The sequence below is a fragment of the Electrona antarctica genome, assembly GCF_951216825.1.
Source record: "Electrona antarctica genome assembly, chromosome: 14".
NCBI classification, from domain to species: Eukaryota; Metazoa; Chordata; class Actinopteri; order Myctophiformes; family Myctophidae; genus Electrona; species Electrona antarctica.
The window spans coordinates 13,868,882-13,889,817 of NC_136795.1; the positions used below are offsets into that span (position 1 = coordinate 13,868,882).

General features: G+C 42.8%; 1 protein-coding gene across 1 annotated transcript; it reads left to right on the plus strand.

Moving 5' to 3' along the window:
• Positions 1-4,156: 4,156 nt before the first annotated feature.
• On the plus strand, positions 4,157-20,682 carry hook2 (hook microtubule-tethering protein 2). The gene is made up of 22 exons (XM_079519610.1): positions 4,157-4,347; positions 5,323-5,405; positions 6,302-6,374; positions 6,933-6,983; positions 7,119-7,251; positions 7,938-8,005; positions 8,238-8,303; positions 8,502-8,582; positions 10,151-10,314; positions 11,060-11,200; positions 12,197-12,398; positions 14,093-14,203; positions 14,638-14,725; positions 14,875-14,935; positions 15,524-15,661; positions 16,401-16,488; positions 17,311-17,345; positions 17,438-17,520; positions 18,360-18,463; positions 18,722-18,829; positions 19,186-19,257; positions 19,455-20,682. The coding sequence occupies exons 1-22, from the start codon at positions 4,303-4,305 to the stop codon at positions 19,581-19,583; spliced, it is 2,124 nt and encodes a 707-aa protein (XP_079375736.1). The 5' UTR covers positions 4,157-4,302; the 3' UTR covers positions 19,584-20,682.
• The last annotated feature ends 254 nt before the right edge of the window (positions 20,683-20,936 follow it).

Genomic DNA, 20,936 nt, shown 5'->3' on the forward strand with positions numbered 1-20,936 from the left:
GACCCAAATGGATCCGTAAGAGTCTTAACAGCTTAAAAAGCCATTTTCTATGTCTCAGCAACCAGTTTGGCCCTGCCATCTGTAGTTGTTCATGTGCACGCACTTTGTGATAAACACTCCCTTTCCCAGTTCCATAGGCAAGGTTATCGAGTGCCTGCCAATGCCAAACACATAAATGTGTGGTTAGGTGGTGAGGGAGGAGTGTGCTGATAAGCTTGAAAGAGTCTTAAATCTCAGTCGTTTTGTTTGTTTTTCCCTTTTCTTTTTTCCTCCTTTTTAATACAGAACAATAAAGAGCCAGGAAACTAAGGGCACAGAGGGAGAAGTACATGCAACACAGGTCTCCAGCCAGAATCAAACCGGGGACTTTGTGATTATGTGGTTGACGCACTATCCGGTCAGATACCGGCATGCCCCTGTTGTCTTATCCCCTCTGTGTTTTTCTCTGTATCCACGTGAGTCCCTGTGGATGATCTAATGTCTAGAAATGGCCGTTGTGATTAACCTTCTGTGCATTCTTCATAAACTGCCCCCCTCTCTTGTATTCACAAGCCCCACAGTGTATTCCAGATTTAGGTTGTTTTCCTGCCTTTGTAACACCTGGGAAAGCCGTAGGGAATAAACCTCTGCCAACATTCCATCAGATTCCAACACCAAATGCCTGGGCACAGCAGCAGATTGTTGGCATTCTTTTACTTAAAGGTGCAGCGTGTCTTTGTTCCTCTAAACCACAGCCCTCATTCCCATGTAGGCGTGTGAAGTGTCTTTTACAGCTTTAGAAGGCCTTCACGTTGTTCTTATTTAATGTTTGACTGAAGTCCTGCCAGATAAGTTCTGACACGAGATTCAGCAAGTGAGGACTTTGTGTCAAGTTCTAGGATAAGAAATGTCAAACCTCGATATCAAAAGGGCTATGGTGCCTATTTTTTGGTATATTTTTGCTATGTAAATATAAATCATTTAATATTAGATATGATTAGTTATAACTTAAGAACGGAAGTATATGTGACCTTAAATGTTCGATGTAGTATGACATAGGTGATTAGTTCTTTATGAGCCACTATTTGAGGTTTTCAACATCAAAACTATCCCCAATTTCTTTCCAGGCGAGGAAGCCACAAGTTATAGGAATAATTACTCAATCTTAGCTGTTGGCCCTCCCACCTTCCACCCTTCTCTCCAGTTCCCCAGAGCGATGCAAGTGCGTCAGTGCGGCCTCGGAAAAGAGGAGAACTACTGCTTTTTGGACTTTCAGGAGGAAGGAAACACATCTGGTCAACAAGGAAAGAGAGAACGGGTGAAAAGAGGAATTAGCGTGGAGGAAGAGGAGCAGGCCAAAAATAGCCAACCTCATCGCAGGGCCCGGCCAAAAGCCGGGCCACACCTCCCAGCCACTCCAGTGTTAGTCACATAAACCCTTCCCTCAGCGGGTGACTAACCACTCCACTGACCCCCCCAACTGTAATGACACCCCCCTCTCCGGTTATGAACCTCACTTCCTCTCAGGTCTCATAATCGAATGCAGGGCTACCTAAGCTGAGACCTCCCCATTGCTCTCTCTGCCACCGTCTCTCTCTTCAATTAAATTAAATTAATTGTGCTTTATTGCCAGGGACTTTTTCATAGTGCCAAAGCATTGGCATATGAGACAAATAAAAATGCATTAAGAAAGTAAAAATGATAATAAATTGGAGGGAACAAAAAGCAGGAAATTGTTGATGCATACATTGTTTGTATATCATTTTATGTTATTACCAGTTTGGGAATAAATAGTAATAATAAATAATGTAGAATCAACATCAAATATCAAGATTCAATCAAATCAACCAACCAAGGAACAATGAGGTAGTCACATCTGCGTCACATGTTGTGAGCTTGTAGATCAGCTATATCCGGTGCATGACACCGCCGTACAACGGAGCATACATTGGCATTACACCTGTGTCGATTGTGCATTGTGTTCACATGTGTCCCGTTAGCCTACTGTGCATGTGTATATAAGCCCTTCCCTGCCCTCTTGCCATGCTGCCCGATTGTCTGTTTATGTTAGTGTTAGTGTACTCCTGTAGATTGAGATTCATAGGTGTTATCCTGCCAGTACTATGCCTGTTCTTGGATTCTATTCTTCTGTAGATTTATAGTTGTTATCCCACCTGTACAATGCCTGTTCCTAGGCTGTGTATTCATTCTGTAGATTTATAGTTGTTATCCCTGTGTATATATGAATAGAATACACAGCCTATAGGAACGGGCAATGTACAGCATTGCCCGTTCCTATAGGCTGTGTATTCTATTCATTCATCCATAGTTGTTTTTCTGCCTGTATTATAGCTGTTCTTGTTGAATTCTAGTCTGGAGATTAATAGTTGTTTTCTAGCCTGTACTATGGATGTTCCTGTATTCTATTCTGTAGATTCCGTTATTATCCTGCTTGTACTAATGCCTGTTCCTGTATTCTATTCTGTAGAGTGTTACTGTATATATGTCTGTTCCTGTATTCTGTTCTGCCTGGTCTGTCTCCTCAACTCATGCCTGCTCTTTGCTGTGTTTGGGTGCAGACTGTTGTGAATGACTGTAAACTTGTTTTACCCCACCACACTCCCTGCCTAGTCTTTCCTCTATTTAGATCATCCTGCTTTATAATACTTACAATTAGGCTTTAGGGATATCTCGTTCTCATATGGAAGGGACATGCAATGGACATTTTACCTAGTAGAAAAAGCTTACATGGACAATGAAAGGCCCTCCAGTGGACGTCACTCAACAAGGTGAATCCAAGTGCTGCGTTGAGTCTATATGGGAGAGAGAGGTGGTGGTGTGAGATCAAAATAATAACAGTTGACAGTCAACAGTAAGAATTTATAACGTCCACACACAAGGAACATAAACAATCACAGACTAAGATCGACTGTGAAACGACAGTGTATGTGTTCCAACATGTGCAATAACAACCACAGGGAGAGGCATGGGCAAACACGCATGTTGCATTGGCAACACCTAACAGACAAATATGGAGAACGCCACAGGTAAGGCAGTGCTATAAGTAAGCAAAACAGCTCAGTAAGACAGCTCAATAAGGTGTTCAGAAAGCACAGGAACCATGGTGGAAGGAGGAACACAGAACCATGGTGGAAGGAGGAACACAGGCAGGCAGGCGGGCATGCCGGGCAGGTTTACTTGTTGTACTGGCCAGATCAAACAAGAAGTGGGTGGAAGGATAACATGTGCAGATTACCAAGGAACTGGAGTGTGTTTGTGTGTGTGTGTGTGTGTGTGCGCGCGTGCCGCGTGTGCATGTGGCCGTGTTTGTGCGGCTATGTGAGAGTAGGCACGTTAATAATAGTGGAGACGTGCAGTCTTGCACAGAGTGTAATAGAACCCGGTTCTATAGCCTACTAAGCTACCCTTGAAATAAATATTTGGTTGTCTTTATTGAAAAGCATAATCAGCCTAATGATCAATAAATACTCAACAAAAGTCATTTAAATTGATTCCATTTATCTTACTGCGCGAGTGAGTACCTCCATGAGGGCATCCCACACCCTGACCTGATGCCATGTAGGTCTGCTGGGGCTTTAGGCTATCTGAGGCTAGGCTATCCAATACTCCCTATTGAATGGCTATTTGTCAACTAGAGCCATCTAGTGGTGATCTAAAATGTGAAATATCCATGCCAAAACAAAAATACATGTGAATCACTATAATCTGACTGCTCCTGCAGTCCTGCCATTAAAAAGGGGGAGATAAAAAGTAAGAATTCCAGTTGACATGGATTTTCTGAGTGATTCCTTTCCTTTATGTCTATTATCCTCATTTCTGTATTTACTCAATGTAAGTGTAATTCATGTCTTTGTCTTAGTTTTCAGTTGTACACAACATGAACAATATGGGTTCAATAAGTCTGAGTGTGAATTTGTGTTCTTTACTTAGTTTTCATTAGATTTAGCTTGCTGAAAGTCTGTTTTCCATCTCCACAAGTGTTTCTCAGTCCTTTCCTTCAAAAAGGAAAGGAACGTTTTTATCATGTTTTTCTTCTTTGTACTGAATAACACAGATGACCAGAAAAGCAGCAGACAGACTTGTATCCCAAATAATCCGTTGCCATGTCAACGCTCTACGGAAACTCGCACGGACAGTTCAAAAGCAAATAAGTCAAGGACCAAAAATTACAGGAGGCGGCCATAGTCCAGTCTGACGTGGAAACAAAGTCTAGGAGGCTCAACAAAATATTGTCCAAAAGGCTTGAGATTGGAATCCATCTCTCCAGTCTGCAAGCCGCTGGTTATAAGCGGACAAAACAAGATGAGTTTGGACAAAGCAGAGCTATGCGACTCACTGCTAAACTGGGTAAGTTTGACGTGGCTATAAGCTAGCAAAGCTATGGCTAATAGTGACTGCAGATGTCAACAGAGATGGTGGGGGGAAAATACCATAATATAATGTGTTAACATGCATTAAATAACCAGATAACTTAAAATATTTAATATACACCTGTAACTTTAGACTAGTTGCGTGTGAAGTCGACTGTCATTAAGCCCGGGGTTGTAGTTCGCCAAGTGCATTAAGTTTTCTTTTCTTCAGTTTGTTTTTCTTATGTGCCAAAAATCGCTGCAATATCAGGACATTTGTCAACATACAGACATAACACAGTTCCGTTCAAGTAGAGTGACTTCTAATGCAATATTATTACTTAATATGCAATAGTTATTAGTTTGTCCGACATACCTCCGATCGAGTTCAGACGATCAATCCACCTGTTTGCAATCACTGAAATGATGACGTAACAGAACACAGACCATTTGTAAACTTCTCTGACTGGACGTTCTGTTCAATGCGTATTATTATGCACAATTTGCAGATTACGGTTATTGCAGCCCCTGAAAAATACTTGGCATCTAATATATGATCATATAAAATCATTTATCCAATTATCCATATCTTTGACTGCTTAGAAACTGTTGTTTAGTCATTAAGAAGATTTAAAGAGATTTTGTCCAAAGCCCTTCAATTGACTTATGTTACCTTCTAACCTTAGGATTATGTGCTTTCTCTACTCCATGCGTATAATCACCTTTTGATTAAAGCTCTATGTTTTTAGCTTTTAACCTTTTTGTAAAACTAATTCCTATATTCACGGCAGTCCTTGAAGGACTACTTGTTTGTTTCATATAAACAGTAAAACACTTGTTCTTGGTTCATCAGTGTACTTTCTGGCAGTGCACTTATGGTTGCAGTGTACAACTAATGTGTCATGTACTATAACTGTATTCTAGGTCTATGAGGTTCAAATCTTGTATTCCTTTGATCTTATTCCATCTCCAGCTGCAAACGTTCCAGGTGCCTTCCTGTACCAGCAAGTATGATCTAACCAGTGGAGTGGCTGTTGCACATGTTCTACACAGAATGTAAGAGAACTATGTCTGTTAAGAAGTTCATTATTGTATCACAAAGTCAAAACACATCTGCATTGCTTAATTTACAAGAAGTCTACACAATTCAACGTTTGCCTGTTATCTCTCCTAATGGTACCAACATCAATACAGAATGGAATTGTGGTGTTGTCCAACGACATCAACATTTTCGTTAGTTTTGGCTAAATCTCATCAAATGGTGGTCCGTGGCTCAAATTCCCAATAAATAATGGGCCTTGATATGAAAAGGGTTGAAAACCTATGATCTATGGGATTTGGAAGTATGAATTACACAATAGTATTATCTATGCAAAACAAAAATCCGGAAAGATTTAAAATTGATTCACGAAGGATTTGTGTGATTTGCATTTACAATCCTAACATTTGAATGTGTTGGCCTATGGCTACTGTATTCCCATGCTTTTTTGTTCTTGCCTAATGTAAATCGCTCTGGATTAAGAGCGTCTGCTAAATGCCTAAATTGTAATTGTACTTAAAGCCTATAGGTGAATTTGTACAAATGGATACCATGTTATGCAAATATCCATATCTTACTGACTTACTGTATGTCCTAGCCGATGATCATGACGTTGTGGTGGTGTTTTATATTTTTTTCGTCTCAGTACACCTATCTGAATGAGAATTGACACAGCTGGTTTTGAAGGTTATTTATCTGAACGTCAGTTTAGTTTGGAGTAGAGCGCGCTTCACGTTTGAGTGTGTTCCTACCAATCTCATGTGTGCCATAATGGTAATGATTACCTGTCCTAAATAATGAAATGCCCCTGGGCTCAGTGGAATGGAAGCAAACTGCTGTATATTATCCACTGTAGATGTCCAGAGATGGTCATCCTCTTCATCAATGCTGTTTCCTGTGCTCTCATTAACAGAGACCCCTCCTGGTTTAATAAGACATGGCTGGGCATGATCAAGGAGGAGAGTGGGGCCAACTGGCGCCTCAAGGTAATTTGTGAAATGGTAGGATAGGATATGACTGGGTAGAGTGACCATCACAGCTAATGACTAGTTGTTTTGTTCCTTGTTAGGTTAGACGATACAAGTTAAACTTTATTGTGTTCATAATAATACTTCTGCTCTGGCTCTCTGCCTTAACACAAAGGACACACCATCCCGAAACCAACAAAAACACTACAGATATACATGGGCCGTGTACACAATGCACTTGTACTCTACAGTATATACACCGTGTACAGTACACGATAACATGTGCAGACTACCTACAAAAAGAAACTGTTACAGAGATGCGTTGTGTGTGATTTGATGCTCCGGTAGAATTTCTTTAGATGAAATGGAGCCCTGGTGTCCCTATTTTGGTCAAATTTTCAAAAGATTAAAAAAAGTACTTTTTTTTTTATGGCAAATCTCTGAGCTTGTAGAATGGATTTTGTTTTCTATTTGTACTATGACGAAGTCTATAGGATTTAGGATTTACTTTACTTTTGCAGCCTGGTGAAAATGTTACGTACTGTAGTATATACTAATGGACATGACTAATTTCAGGTGAGCAACTTGAAGAAGATTCTTCAGAGCATGCTGGAGTATTACCATGATGTAAGAATATATCATATTTCTGCTGTTGGAAATTTCCCTCACCCCCTATTCCTTTCCATTTTACCGACTTCCATCTAGTCCCGGCACCCAGTGTCCTATTAAATGTCTTCCCTCTCTTCGTCTTGTCACTGATAGGTGCTCGGTCACCAGGTATCGGATGAGCACCTACCAGACGTGAACCTGATTGGCGAGATGGGAGATGTAACGGAGCTGGGAAAACTGGTCCAGCTGGTGCTGGGCTGTGCTGTCAGCTGTGAAAAGAAGCAAGGTGCTTAGAGGACAAGGCCTGTCGGTTCTTTAATGCAGTGGTTCTCAACTAAGTCATGTCAAGGACCCCAAATGGATAATGTATTTGGCCCAGGAATGGCATTTGATAAGATTTTGTGCCAGGGACCCCCATAAGAGAAGATTTGTGTTGTTAGAAATGTTCTAAATTATTCCACATTTTTCACAATTCTTAAGATTTGTGAAGACAAAACATGGTTAAAGAGATTTTGATGGTATATTAACAATTACGCATCACCTACATTTTTCTGAGGATATAAACCATACCACGGGAGATGGACAGACTTTAAATTCCTTTAAAGTCTCTGTCCAGCAAGAGGCAGCCATCTGTGGGATTAAAGATGAGGGATTACCTCCCGACCTCCTTCAAAATCATATGACTTGTGGAAAAGTTTCATACTGTATGTGAAACAGCCTAGTTATCGTGGTCAACAAAATACACACTGCCAGTCAAGAGTAGAGCCCTGTTTATTGATTACATGGATTTGTACAATCGAATATGAATTTATATTGATAATATCATGCAATTATATTCAGAGTAACACAGTAAAAAGGGGTTGTTCAACAAGCAGTTTAATGTGGAAAAGAAAGCCTCACTGGTGTATCTCTTTCTAGTAAATGTGGGTTTGGCTGAGTCGTAGCATCTCTCTATTGTCCTCTATTCCACAGAGCAAATCCAGCAGATAATGACTCTGGAGGAATCCGTCCAGCACGTCGTCATGACGGCAATTCAAGAGGTGAGCGAGTCTCTTGTCTTTCCATTATACTCTCTCTCTCTCTGTCACGCTTTTTAGACATGGTTTTATTCAAAATAAATCATATCCGGATAAGCACTAGTGTCTCCGCTCTCAGTGTCTGGCAAACAATATTCTTCAGTGCTTATGCTCGTAAACGTGCAATAGATCACCTATTGTCTGACAGTAACACTGATCGCGTGATCCTGTTTTCGTGTGTGTGTGGCCATTACAGCTCTTAACCAAAGAGCCTTCCTCCGAACCGGGAAGTCCGGAGACCTACGGGGACTTCGACTACCAGGTGAAACCTGCTTTTCCGCCCAGTCATTTTTCTCAACACCTAACACTTTTGTAGCCCTCTGTGTACACTGTTCGGCATATCACTTACGCCTGTCTTTTGTTCTTCTCCGTCTCTTCCTTTCACTCCTGTTCACTCCCTCCTTGCTATGCCTACTGTGACACCTCCGCTGTCTCTCATGTCACTTCTGCACGTCTGCAGTCCAGGAAATATTACTTTCTGAGTGAGGAGGCTGGCGAGAAGGAGGACATGAGCCAGCGCTGTCGAGACCTTGAGCATCAGGTAAGCACAGGGAATGTCAAACATGCTTTGGGAATAATGACATCAGCCACTTGACATCAGTCCACAGTGCTTCAAATAGTTTAGAGGCCTAGCCTAGTTATGCTCTAGTGCTCTGCATGCCAGTTCATGTGGGTGTCTGCAGGACTGCTCTGGCCCATATTGCTTAGCTTTGCTGAAATTGGGTTGTTATTGTTTGCTATGACAGTGTGTTGTGTAAGAGAAAGAAATAGAGTCCGCAACACTGGTAAGGAATAACTCGGCTCCACTGGTTTATTAATTCAATGTTCACTGGGATCTTCTTCAGGAATGATCGAAACGTGTTGCAGACTCTATTTCTTTCTCTTGTACTGCCATTTGTTCAGCACCTGGGCTAGAGTGTGCATGCTCTATTACCTTTGTTAGTGTGTTGTGTAAACCTTGCTTATTTTTGTGCCCTGACTGATAAGGGATTTCTTTTTTATAGTTTTCTAACATCATGATGACATTGAACTGATTTCAATGGCATTGAACTGACTCACTTCTCTTGGGAGCATGGGGTCACATGAGTCACCAGTAAACGTCAATATTGCTCTCAACCCACCTATTTGTTCTTTCACCTGGAGCACATGCAAAAATGCAATTTGTGTGGTTTTTGTAATGCGATTAACTTGGACTGGTCCTAAAGCATGCAATCTGTCCTTAAAGTTCAGTGAAGGGTATTGCTGTACTCAAACAGGAGAGATGGCCTGCTGGTAAGTATACAGTATACTCACCCTCTTTATAATATGAATGACAGTGTCAGCTTGCCTAACTGCAACCCCACATGTGACTGCAACATGTATTGAAGGCCATCTGCAATCCCAGAGCTCACTCTGCATCCTCTAAGCATCAGTGTTGTAACTGTCCATCTAAATCTCTCCACCTCAGTCAGTTCAGTCTACATCAACCATCCACCTACAGTACATTCATAACGGAATGTTCTACAACCATTTGTAACATTAACCAGTGTCACCGGGGGTCCTACTGTAAATGGACCTCCAGTACAGTATGTGTTCCTCCCCATCTATGCTGCAATGGCATCGTCCTGACCTCAGGGGAATGCTAACAACTGCACCATTGAGAACGTTCCATCTGCCTGAGACCACAGCATACCAGCTGACTAACCGGCCTTTGATAATTTGCGCATGTGAACCAGTTCACATGCGCAAAAAAACATCTGATGCATGTATTTTCTAAATGTGTCTTGTACCGAGTGCTGAATTTGTCGCTGTATGTTTCTCTGAATGTAATCTCAGTCAGTTTGTTGTTCAGCATTTTCTGTAGGACGTGTGAGGCTCCTTTTTGCCTGACCACGTTCGGTGTTCTTCTGAAGAAATGTGCGTGCCTCTTCGTCAGCACATGGCACTTTATTTTCTCCGACCTCGAGGATCTGTTTGTTCTTCTTCTGCACCTTGCCTCGTCTTTCTCTCTTTTGTTTTTGTGCCACTCTGCGTTTGTCGTCAACTAACTGTAAAATCTACCCCTCACCACATGCTTTAGTTTACACCTCTCTCACCCTGTCTTCTTCTCCTCTTGTCTTATCTGCTCAGTTGTCACTAGCCCTGGAGGAGAGGTCGTCCCTGCAGGTCGAGACACGTTCGCTGAAGGAGAGACTCACTCGCTCGGACTCCCAGGAGGGCACCACTGCCATCACGGGCAAGAAGCTCCTGCTGCTTCAGAGCCAGATGGAGCAACTCCAGGAGGAGAATTACAGGTCATTAATGGACGTTTTTGGCCTAGATGTACAGTACTAGTCACAGTTTTACATTGGGAAATACATGAGGCATGATACACCTGTAGATAAAGTGTGGGTAAATGCTAAGAGTGCAAGGATATGCACATTTTCTATGACTCAAGAATGAAAAGTCACAAATCATGCCACACATTAACTAGTGTTCAGGACAATGCATATTTTCAGTGATGTCTTTCTGAAAAGTTGTTACTTCTGTTCATGGAAATTAATTTAGAAGCTTATGGAGAAGTCGTTGCAATGACTTTAGGGGACCGGGTGCACGATTTTGACCGATATCTGATCTCCGATTATTTCTGCCGATACGATTCTGACCGATATTATACAGAGGACCACAATGGAAACAAGCCTAGGCCCTAGAGGCTTGGCTCAAAGCCTTTTAATAATGTATGCAATCTATTCAATCAATAAATAGCCTATGGGACGAGTAGACAAATGAAGTGTAGAAACATGTAAAGTTTTATTTTACATCTTTGATTTGGCTTTTGTTCTAGACTGGAGGTACTAGACACTTTTGATTTACATTGAACTCATTGATTTAAAAAAAAAAAACTTTTTTAATTTGTTTTGCTGGTGAAAACCATTAAATAATCTGGATTATTTTGAGACCGATCCTATACCGATATGGAATTCTTATGGCCCATATGGCCGATTCCGATATGCTAGCGATTTATATCGCGCATCCCTAATTAACGGCGTGTTTCCTCAGACTGGATACAAGCAAGGATGATGCACGGGTACGTGGGGACATTCTGGAGCGGGAGGTATCTGAGCTGCGCCACCGTAACGAAGAGCTCACCAGCCTCGCGCAGGAAGCCCAGACCCTCAAAGACGAAATGGACATCCTCAGGTGAGTCCAACTCGCCATCTCTGGTTTACTTACCGTGTCTGTGTGAAGTTGGTGGCCGCCTTTTTAGGTTGGAGTCTATTAGTTCCAATCGAAGAGTGAACGTGAACACAGCAAAGCTTTCTTTAGCCCCATGGTCACTGAACTAAATATTGTCACAAGCCACACAATCTTTCTAAGATTTTCATACGAAAATGGCTTTTTTCAGAGAGACAAGATCAGGTGAAAATCAACTTTATAATCGACCTTTCTCTGTCCCTGCAACACACACTCTGGATCTAGCACCAGCAAACATTTGCATAAATTGCCGTCAGACACCGGCGCCCACTTAGGAGACCATTTGTAGGATTTGTGTACCATTTCGCCATGGCGGATCTTTGTAAATTAACCATCTTTGGTCCAACTAACCATATTCCAACAATGGCCATTTTGTTTTTACATCATACTCTGGGGTGGGTGGGTTGGGATTCGAACACAGCCCCTCATATTGAGAAAAGTTATCTCAAATCCTTTTTTACCTGTCATGCTAAAATACTTGTAGTACTGTATGTATATGATACGTTTCTGAGCGCACAACCTCATCAGAAACATCTGCCCTACTCATCATCATGAATGTTCCATGAATGAATGGTTAAACGCCTTATAGCTGATCAGCATTCTTGCTCCAAGACACTTGTATAAATGGATCACATCCCACAAGGGAATGCTAAACTACCAGCATGCCTGTAGCAACAGCTGGGGATTTAACTGTATACTGTCGGCACATATTTCTGACTTCTAACTGTGCCATACGTCACAATGATCCATGTTAATACGTTGGATTTTGCTTACGGATATTGACTTACACCCAGCTTAGCTAATATTTATTGTTTAAGAAGAGGACAAATCCCAGAGGAGACGTTTTCTGTTTAACCACCACGTCAAATGCAACGCGCCTCCCACACTCTCTCGCTCTACCTCTTGTCAATGTCTCTCCATGGTCTCTCTCTCTCCCTCCAGGCACTCGTCGGACCGGGTGAGCCGGCTGGAGGCGCTGGTGGAGACGTACAAGCGTAAGCTGGAGGACCTGGGTGACCTGCGCAGGCAAGTGCGCCTCCTGGAGGAGCGCAATACGGTGTTCATGCAGCGCACGTGTGAGCTGGAGGAGGAGCTACGCAGGGCTAACGCCGTGCGCAGCCAGCTGGACACCTACAAGAGACAGGTGGGCATTGTTGTACATTTTGTTATGCATCGACATGTGTATTATGTCATTGTACTTTATTACAGACTAGGGTACCTACTGAATAGTGAATATACTGTAGGTATGTCTGTTTTTGATGCCACCTCAGTGAAGCCAAAGGTCCATGTGTGGGCATTATTACCTTTGCCGGTGGAGTTGATTTTTCATGAAACTTGGTGGGAATGATCAGTAAGTAGACTGCCCAGGAGAAATGTTCACTAAAAAGTTCAAGCTCACAATCGAGCTAAATTTGAGTGGATTTCTGTGAAAGCTAGGATCAATAGGCTGTCCCAAGACATAATTAACTTTTGTGTTAACGGTCAAAGCCAAAGTACATAATCACTCATCTCTGTGAATGATATTTTGACAATTGGCAGCTGCACAATGCTTCTAGTAGTCTGTCTGTTCTTTTCTTGGCTGGAGGGAGGAACGGAGGGAATCCAAAGAAGGAGAATTATGTGGAGTTCACAAAAACAATGCAGTAATCCTGGTCTCTAAACTCCCTCCCCCTGGCCTGGGCCGTGGCTCAGCGGTCCAGGCATTTTGGCCGGTAGCCCGAGCCTGGCAGAGTGCCGTGGGTTCGACTCCCGATACCGACGGCCTTTACTGTATGTCACTCCCCCATCTCTCTCCCCCATTTCCTGTCGGCCTACTGTCTGTCCCTCTATAAATAAAATAAAGGAGAAAGCCGCAAAAAAAAACATTTAAAGGACAACTTTAGTTTTTTTCAACCAAGGTTCATGTTTCAGGTTGTTATTAGAGAAAGTAAAAGATGAGTGTTAATTTTTTTTCATTTGCTGCTTTCTTTCGTTTTAGGGATTTTAGCTCTTTTTGACAGGGGGGCGGGGGCATTCGAGCATGGGGCTAAATATGTATTTTTGTACAACATTTTATGGTGATTTATTTTTTTATTATTTACTATAGTCCTAATAAACCCCAGGAAATTAAATCTGGCCACAGAAGATCACAGGATCTACTGAATGTGAAGGTAGCCTACTGGGGGAAGCCACACTGTGTGTGTCATAGGCTCAATATCTCAGTTTGTCACATTCAGTAGATCTCGTGATCTTTTGTGACCAGATGTAATTTATTGGGGTCTAGTAGGACTATAGTAAATAATAAAAAAAGAAATCGCCATAAACTTTTGTAAAAAAATACATATTTAGCCCCATGCTCGAATGCCCCCGCCCCTCTGTCAAACACTGCTAAAATCCCTAAAACGAAAGAAAGCAGCAAATGAAAGAAAATTAACACTCACCTTTTACTTTCTCTAATAACTACCTAAAACATGAACCTTGGTTGAAAAAAACTAAAGTTGTCATTTAAACTCCCTCCCCCTGGCCAGCCAGGGAAAGGAACTGGTTGGAATAACGTGTTCCTTCCACACGCTACGTCCAACCTGGGGAAATTCCCCCTGTCGGATGAGAAAAAGCAGCTTGGACTCCTCATGCATGGACAGAGGCATGAGGTCAGTTGCCCTCCCCAGGTTGGCAGAGGGAGTGTAGCGCCCAGGATTACACTAGACAGAAAATGGGTTACAAAAATCGTGGGATAAAAATGGTGAGGGGGGAGGAAGGAGAATTATTGAAGTTAATGCATTTACTGTATGTGACTGTATATGAGTACTCCTCTGAGAAAGGCAGTGAGACTCTTGTAGTAATTGGCTTCACTCACAGGTACACGACCTTCATACCAAGCACTCTGTTGAGGCCATGAAAGCAGAGAAGTGGCAGTTTGAGTACAAGAATCTTCTCGACAAGCACAATGCTTTGGTAAAGGAGAAAGAGGTGAGTTGGTCAACTGTGTGACTCACTGACGGAGAATGCAGAGTTGCAAAATATCAAGCACTTAACAGCTATACTTCATCAGTATTGGACATCTGCATGAATTTTAAAATACTGGTTACTTGCGAGTACGCTGGGCGGGAACTGTTACTTAAAGTGGAATTCCGCCCAAAACGTTTTTTTCTAATGTTATGTCCTCTACTGACTGGTACAACAGAATAGATCTGTTTTACATTCCCCTGGCATGAAAACCGTGTTGTGATTGGTTGAAAAAGACGGCTTCCTGCAGAAATGAATGCAACTGGGAAAAAAAATTAGCCGATAATTTCCTTCTCCTCACGAGATGAGAGGCTAGGAATGAGGTCTGGTTACTAAATGTCTAACACGGTAAGATAGAAATGTCAAAGCTGATCTAAGTCTGTTTTTCTTTCCCCCAGCGTTTGATCTCGGAGAGAGAGACACTTCGTGAGACCAATGATGAACTGAGGTGTGCACAGATCCAACAGCAATGTCTTGGTGAAGCAGGTCAGCAATTATGGACAGAAAAAACCCACATTAGTCACAACTTTGAAGTGATTTTGCAGATTGCTCATCTCCTGACTTTGGCTTCTCAGTTCAGTCTGAATGGACCAACAGCAGTCATTCTGACAACTTGTCTCTTTTCCTCTTCGCAGGAAGCAATAACTCCGGTACTGCAGGAAGTCTAGCGGCAGAGATAATGCCCACGGAGTTCAAGTACGTCTGCCTAGTAATTCTTCAGTGTGTATTCGTGCCTCTACGTACACAATGGCAAACAGCATGGTGGCATTAGGCATGACCAATGAGATTTCACCATCCGTTGCCTATAATAGACACAAGATCTCATTGAAATCACTCACCCACTCCTGCCCTATATATTCATTTATTCTGTAGTCTAGTGTGACAAATTGCTTCGATGTGACGGCACTGGCGCTGCAGATTATTTTTAGAACGAGAATGCGCAATTGGCTCCGAAAATAGAGACAAATGGCACTGCTATGTTTTTGGCCCCAGAGAAGGGGGGTGGGGGCTCAGCTCAACACAACACGGACCTATTGCCTTTTGGCCATCCAACCGTGACCTCCCACTGCTCCTAGTCCCTTCTCTCATGTGTTACACCTTTTTATACTTGCCTGCCGGTGTCGTGTCAAAAATAGATCTACACATGCCCACAATTTGACACACTGTGGCTTGTACGATGGAGCATACATTAAGCATCAGTTTCTTGTGTTGTTGCTTTTCCCCCCAAATATTTCCTCTCTCTCGCTTCCTCATCATCCGCTTCGTGCGCCTCTTCATCCACAGGGAGACGGTGGTGCGTCTGCAGAGTGAGAACAAGATGCTGTGCGTCCAGGAGGTGACTTACAGAGAGAGGCTGGCCCAGGCGCAGGTCCAGCTGGAGGAAGCCCAGCGGAACGAGAACACACTGGAAAGCCAGAACAGGTACTGTAGAGACAAGTGCAGCTGCTGCTGCTGTTTGTTAGGATGAGGTACTGTTGTTTAATTATCATGTTTGCTTTTTTTCTTTTTGTAGGTCAGCACATCGTGTCATGTGGGCACGAGAGCGCACGTGTCCCCGAATATTAAGACCTGGTTGTGGCTTGTTGATTTCTCACATTTGGCTGATGGTAGAAGTGCTCTAGCTTAAATGTCAGCTCACCCTCTGGACTGTGTGTGTGTGTGTGTGTGTGCGTGTGTGTGTGTGTGTGTGTGTGTGTGTGTGTGTGTGTGTGGGCTGCAATGGGAGGACGTACAGCAGAAGGCCAGATTGTCCCTTGGTTTGTGTGTGTGCGTGTGTGTGTTTACAGCACATGCCTGTGGCCATGTGGACATGTGGGTGGACTGTGTACGTGAATGCATGTTGCACACAAGCCCATGGTGTGGGAGGCATTTCGAGCAGCAGAAATGGGAGGAATGGAGAGATAGAGAGACTGTGAAATAGATGAACATTGCCCTGCAGCAGATGTACGAGATTATATGACCTCTGCCTCAGTTTCCAACAGGATAGCTTTCTTTCCCCCTCTTCTATAATTCCCCTCCCCTCCCCATCTACCTTGTACATTGACTTTACTGGTCACGTTTTTTCCCTGGCTCCTTTCTGTTCGTGTGTGTTTTGTATCCTCTCTACAACACGTCTCTCACGTACGTACGCACACATTCACAAGCCTGTCTCGTCATCCAGGTTGAACCAGCAGCAGATGTCGGAGTTGCGAGTCCAGGTGGAGGAGCTCCAGAAGGCTCTGCAGGAGCAAGGCAGCAAAACGGAGGATGTGAGTGGAGGGGAGGGATGAACCGGCTGACCTGCACCCCAGACCCAGTCCTTTAGTCACTGGCCACAGTGTTCTCTAAATCAAGCTGGTAGAGATGCTAGGAAAAAAAACTAAACTGATCAATGACCCCACGTTGGCACCACCCATTAGACGATGCAAACGCAAATCGTGTTTAGGACTCTGTGCCTATTATTGGTTTGCGCTCATGTTCAAGTCAGTGATGTGCATGGATGCATGGTCTCTGTAAGTACTGTAGGTGACAACACAGCATCTAGGTCTGAAATGTTCTGTGAGGCTTTTGCAATCCTTGAAAATCAACCTATAATCACAGTGGTGCTTCTTCATACTCTCATATGGTGCTTATAACCTAATACGAACCTGAGTAATGATTAGTGAAAATGTATATACGGTATATTTCAGCTGGCACAGTATATCCTGTTGCCACTGTATACTGTACATTGAACAGCAGGCCTTTTCGCTGAAAGCTCTTGGCCCTCAAGGATTGCAATGCAGCTCTCCTCCTACTCTGGGTGCTCTTGTGTGGGATATGTAACCCATATGTTTGCTGTGGTGATTCATCGTTAACGCCTGGCCCTGTCTGTCTGTCTGTCTCTCCCTCCGCCTGCCCCCCTCCCCATCGGCCGACACTGCCAAAATCAGGCCATCGTAAGTACGGCCCACTCTGTGCACATGGCCAATGATTTGACTCTTGACGGCTTGTGTTTTTGTAGTTTGTTTGTGCATGCACTTAATTTCATTCCAGTACAGCATATGACACCCATTTCTATGTATTGGTAAATTATTCCTTTCCTTTTTTTTTAGTCGTCCTTATTGAAGAAAAAGCTGGAGGAGCACTTGTAAGTACTGTACAGTCTGCTTATATCATCGGTTAAAAACAACCTGCATGATCTATGAGAAGCACAATGTTCTCCTTCTTTGGTCCTCCCAGGGAGAAGCTCCACGAGGCCCACTCCGACCTCCAGAAGAAGAGGGAGGTTATTGACGACCTGGAACCCAAAGTGGACAGCAACAGTAAGGCCCCTTTTCCACCGGGGTTGAACCAGTTTGGTTCTGTTTCGACTGAATGAATTTGTTCAGAATCCTAAAAGTTGGTTCAGAACTGGAACAAAAGAAATTCCCATCGGTTCCATGAAAGCACCAAGGTTCCAAGAATCTGGAACGGAACATGTTCTAGAACCAAAGTTATTTTGGTGGAACAGGGGCCTAAGGAATCTCCAGAGCTGTCTCTGAGCAGCTTCTGTTCATATTTAACATATTTCCTATCTCCACCCTCCTGCTTATGATTTCATCCAAACACCCATATGTGTATGTAAGGAGATGAGCCAAAACCTGCATCTGTTCAGCTGTTGGTTGGTTAATATGAGCTTGTAGTTAACATGAGCTACCAACTGTACGTTATCTATCATCATCAACCAGTTCTTTAACATTGCCTAACAATACTAGGTTGGGGTTAAGAGACGTATACGCAGTGTTCTTTTTTCTAGCAAGCTAGCTACAGTAAGCTACAGGCTGACTAACGAAGCTATTTGGTATCCAGCAAATGGAACAAAGGTAACCATGCCTATGTGACCCGGTTAGATCACTCCAATGTGCGTATCCCTCTGAGGAGTGACACCCATATTGGAGTTCTCCAATGAGGGGGAAACCTAACAGAAGTTCATACGAGTTGAAACATTCACTGTTAAAATCAGTCAGTTTGAAACAGACTACCAACTGTCATTGTGTCAATTCTGCACCAAGGCAAATTTCTGCACAGCCATGTTCAAGTAGAATAAATTGATACTGATTTGTTGGTCTCTTTTTTTTGTTTTTTCTTTCCGTCTGTCTGTCACTCCTCCCTCTTATCTCAGTGGCAAAGAAGATTGATGAGCTCCAGGAGATCTTGAAGAAGAAAGATGAGGACATGAAGCACATGGAGGATCGTTACAAGCGCTACATGGAGAAGGCCAAGACGGTGGGTTGATCCGGACTAATCCTGTTTTTAGTGCAATGCAATCAATGAAATGTTATGTCTTATTCTGAAGGATCATCCCATTCATATTCAAAATTGACCAGTAGTAGTAGTTTTATACAACATGATGTACAATATTTGGATAGCCATCCATGGCAGGTCTGACTAATACCTAGACTTAAGTTGACGGAAGTATAAATCCTTAGACTTGAGGATTAATGTTGTATGTCATTGAAGATGTTGTGGCTTCCCTCTGTGCAGGTGATCAAAACGTTGGACCCCAAACAGGAGCCCCCTAAGCTGAGTCCTGATATTCAGGCCCTGAAGAACCAGCTGACTGAGCGAGAAAGGAGAATCCACCACTTAGAGGTACAGTACACTGTGCGTGTGTGTTTAAAGGAGTACTCTGCCATTTTTTAATTCTTATCTCCAATTATTTATTGTGGCGGCGTCTGCTGTCCACTTTCTTAGGAAGAATACTCAAGCTCATACATGTATGACTGTGTACATGTACTCTGGAACTAATGCCGGCATTGGAATCACGCGTTGAAAATACAGCCACATAATTCATTCATGACTAGCTTTCACCCCAAGTGATACACAAAGGCAAAACTTGAAAAGTGCCAGAGTGCTCCTTTAAAAGTTCAGATTGGATTGTTTTAATGGTGATATTGCGCACGCTCCTTCATGCATGATATCCTGTGGGTTTGTGTGTGTTTATTCAGCATGACAATGAGAAGAGCAGGGCCAGACATGACCAAGAGGAGAAACTCATCATTAGTGCCTGGTACAACATGGTGAGTGTGTGTGTGTGTGTGTGTGTGTGTGTGTGTGTATATATTTATATATGGATGTTAAAGTGACACTCGCAAGACCATGTATAATAAGCACGCTATGCACTGGACTGGACGTGGTATCTTGCCAGTTGTTTTGACACCTGCCTGCGCATTGCAGCATTCTGAACACGTCTGTCTCTCTCCACTCCTCGTTTCAGGGAATGGCCCTGCATCAGAAAGTGGCCGGGGAGCGTGTGACTTCATCCAACCAGGCCATGTCCTTTCTGGCTCAGCAGAGACAGTCCACCAACACCAGGAGAGGTCTGACACGCCCTCAGCCCAGATAAGACTCCTTAAACAGAGGAGAACTGGGTGAGAGTGTAAAGAAAAAGAATATGCTGGAAGGGAGAGTTTCTGTCCAACTCCCAATCACATTGCCTTAATGCCCTTTTTAACACCAGAGGAAAATCTCAAATGTTTCCCACTTCTGCCCCCTGCTGGCTCTCAACAATATGAGTTTTGTTTCCTCTGGGAGTCCCAGAGAACCAGAAGTACTACTGCCGTTTATAAAACTCAAAAGGTTTCCTTTTGAACCGAGAGGAAACAACATTGTGGAAGGAACTGAAGAGCTTGTGATGTCTCTGTTCCATGTCCTCTCAAACGTCTGGACTTGTCACTTTTTTGTCTTTTTTGTATATAGCGTTTTATGTCTTTTATGGTATAGAATAGTGTGCACTCAGTGCTTGGGGTTCTCTGTTCCAATAGTGCTTGTGTCTTTCTGCTCGAATTACAGAGAAACTAGCGTGTAATGAGCCTTGTGAAGCTACACAGATGTACCCAATACCTCTCGCATACAGACAGAACAAAGACGCCTCAGTCCGTAACAATCTCATTTTTCTTTTGGAGTTTTTCCTTAAAGCTACTGTTTTTGTTGTTTTTGGTTTCTCACTGGTTGATGTTTTGCTAATTGAAGGACCTTAAGAATATGGGATACAGATGAGATGTGAAGTGGCTTTAGTCTTGATTCTGTTTGATTCACTTGAATCTCTGCTTAATTTTTCACAAGTTTTCATTTACACTGCATTCACCAAAGCACTTTACTGTACAAACAGCGGTTCTGTTTCAGTGCCTCACAGAAAGACCTCGGAATATCCCCCTCAGTTATAACAAATCTGAAATAACAATTGGTACTTATAAAGAACACAATTCTGTTTGGAAATGACTCAGTTAATTAGGCTTAAATCCACCTCACCACATGAATTTATCTTTTCAGAGCTATGGTGAGTCAAATAAACCAATATGAAAAATTGTGTCCATACAGGTACTTGCATATACGCTGAGAGACTTTGCCAGCAATGTCTCTCAGTGAAGTAATGATGAAATATCAATGTCCCTATGAATTTTATTTATTTTTTATTCCTCCCAAAGATTGTAAACTTTTTTTTAGTTGCGCCTAATCGCACTCACCACTTTCTATGCTGTCTGATTTGAATGTATTTAAATATCGACAACGGCCTTCAGCTTGTTGTTCTCAGAGTCCATAATGGCATGCATTAATTCTCAGCTCAACATTAAAAGTGAAACTTCCCCCAGTGGAAGTCACTGGGGGAATATGAACCCAAGCTGCTCAGTTAAACTGGAGAAAATGTTTCCTGTGCAATACACTGGATTAGACCTGGTGCTTGACTTGGAACTCTGGT

Excerpts from the sequence above, each read along its gene's own strand:
- hook2 (XM_079519610.1), top strand. The coding sequence starts at position 4,303 with ATGAGTTTGGACAAAGCAGAGCTATGCGACTCACTGCTAAACTGG. Across the intron at positions 4,348-5,322 it reads GCGACTCACTGCTAAACTGG|CTGCAAACGTTCCAGGTGCC; the intron begins GTAAGTTTGACG and ends TTCCATCTCCAG. Across the intron at positions 18,830-19,185 it reads GGAGAATCCACCACTTAGAG|CATGACAATGAGAAGAGCAG; the intron begins GTACAGTACACT and ends GTGTTTATTCAG.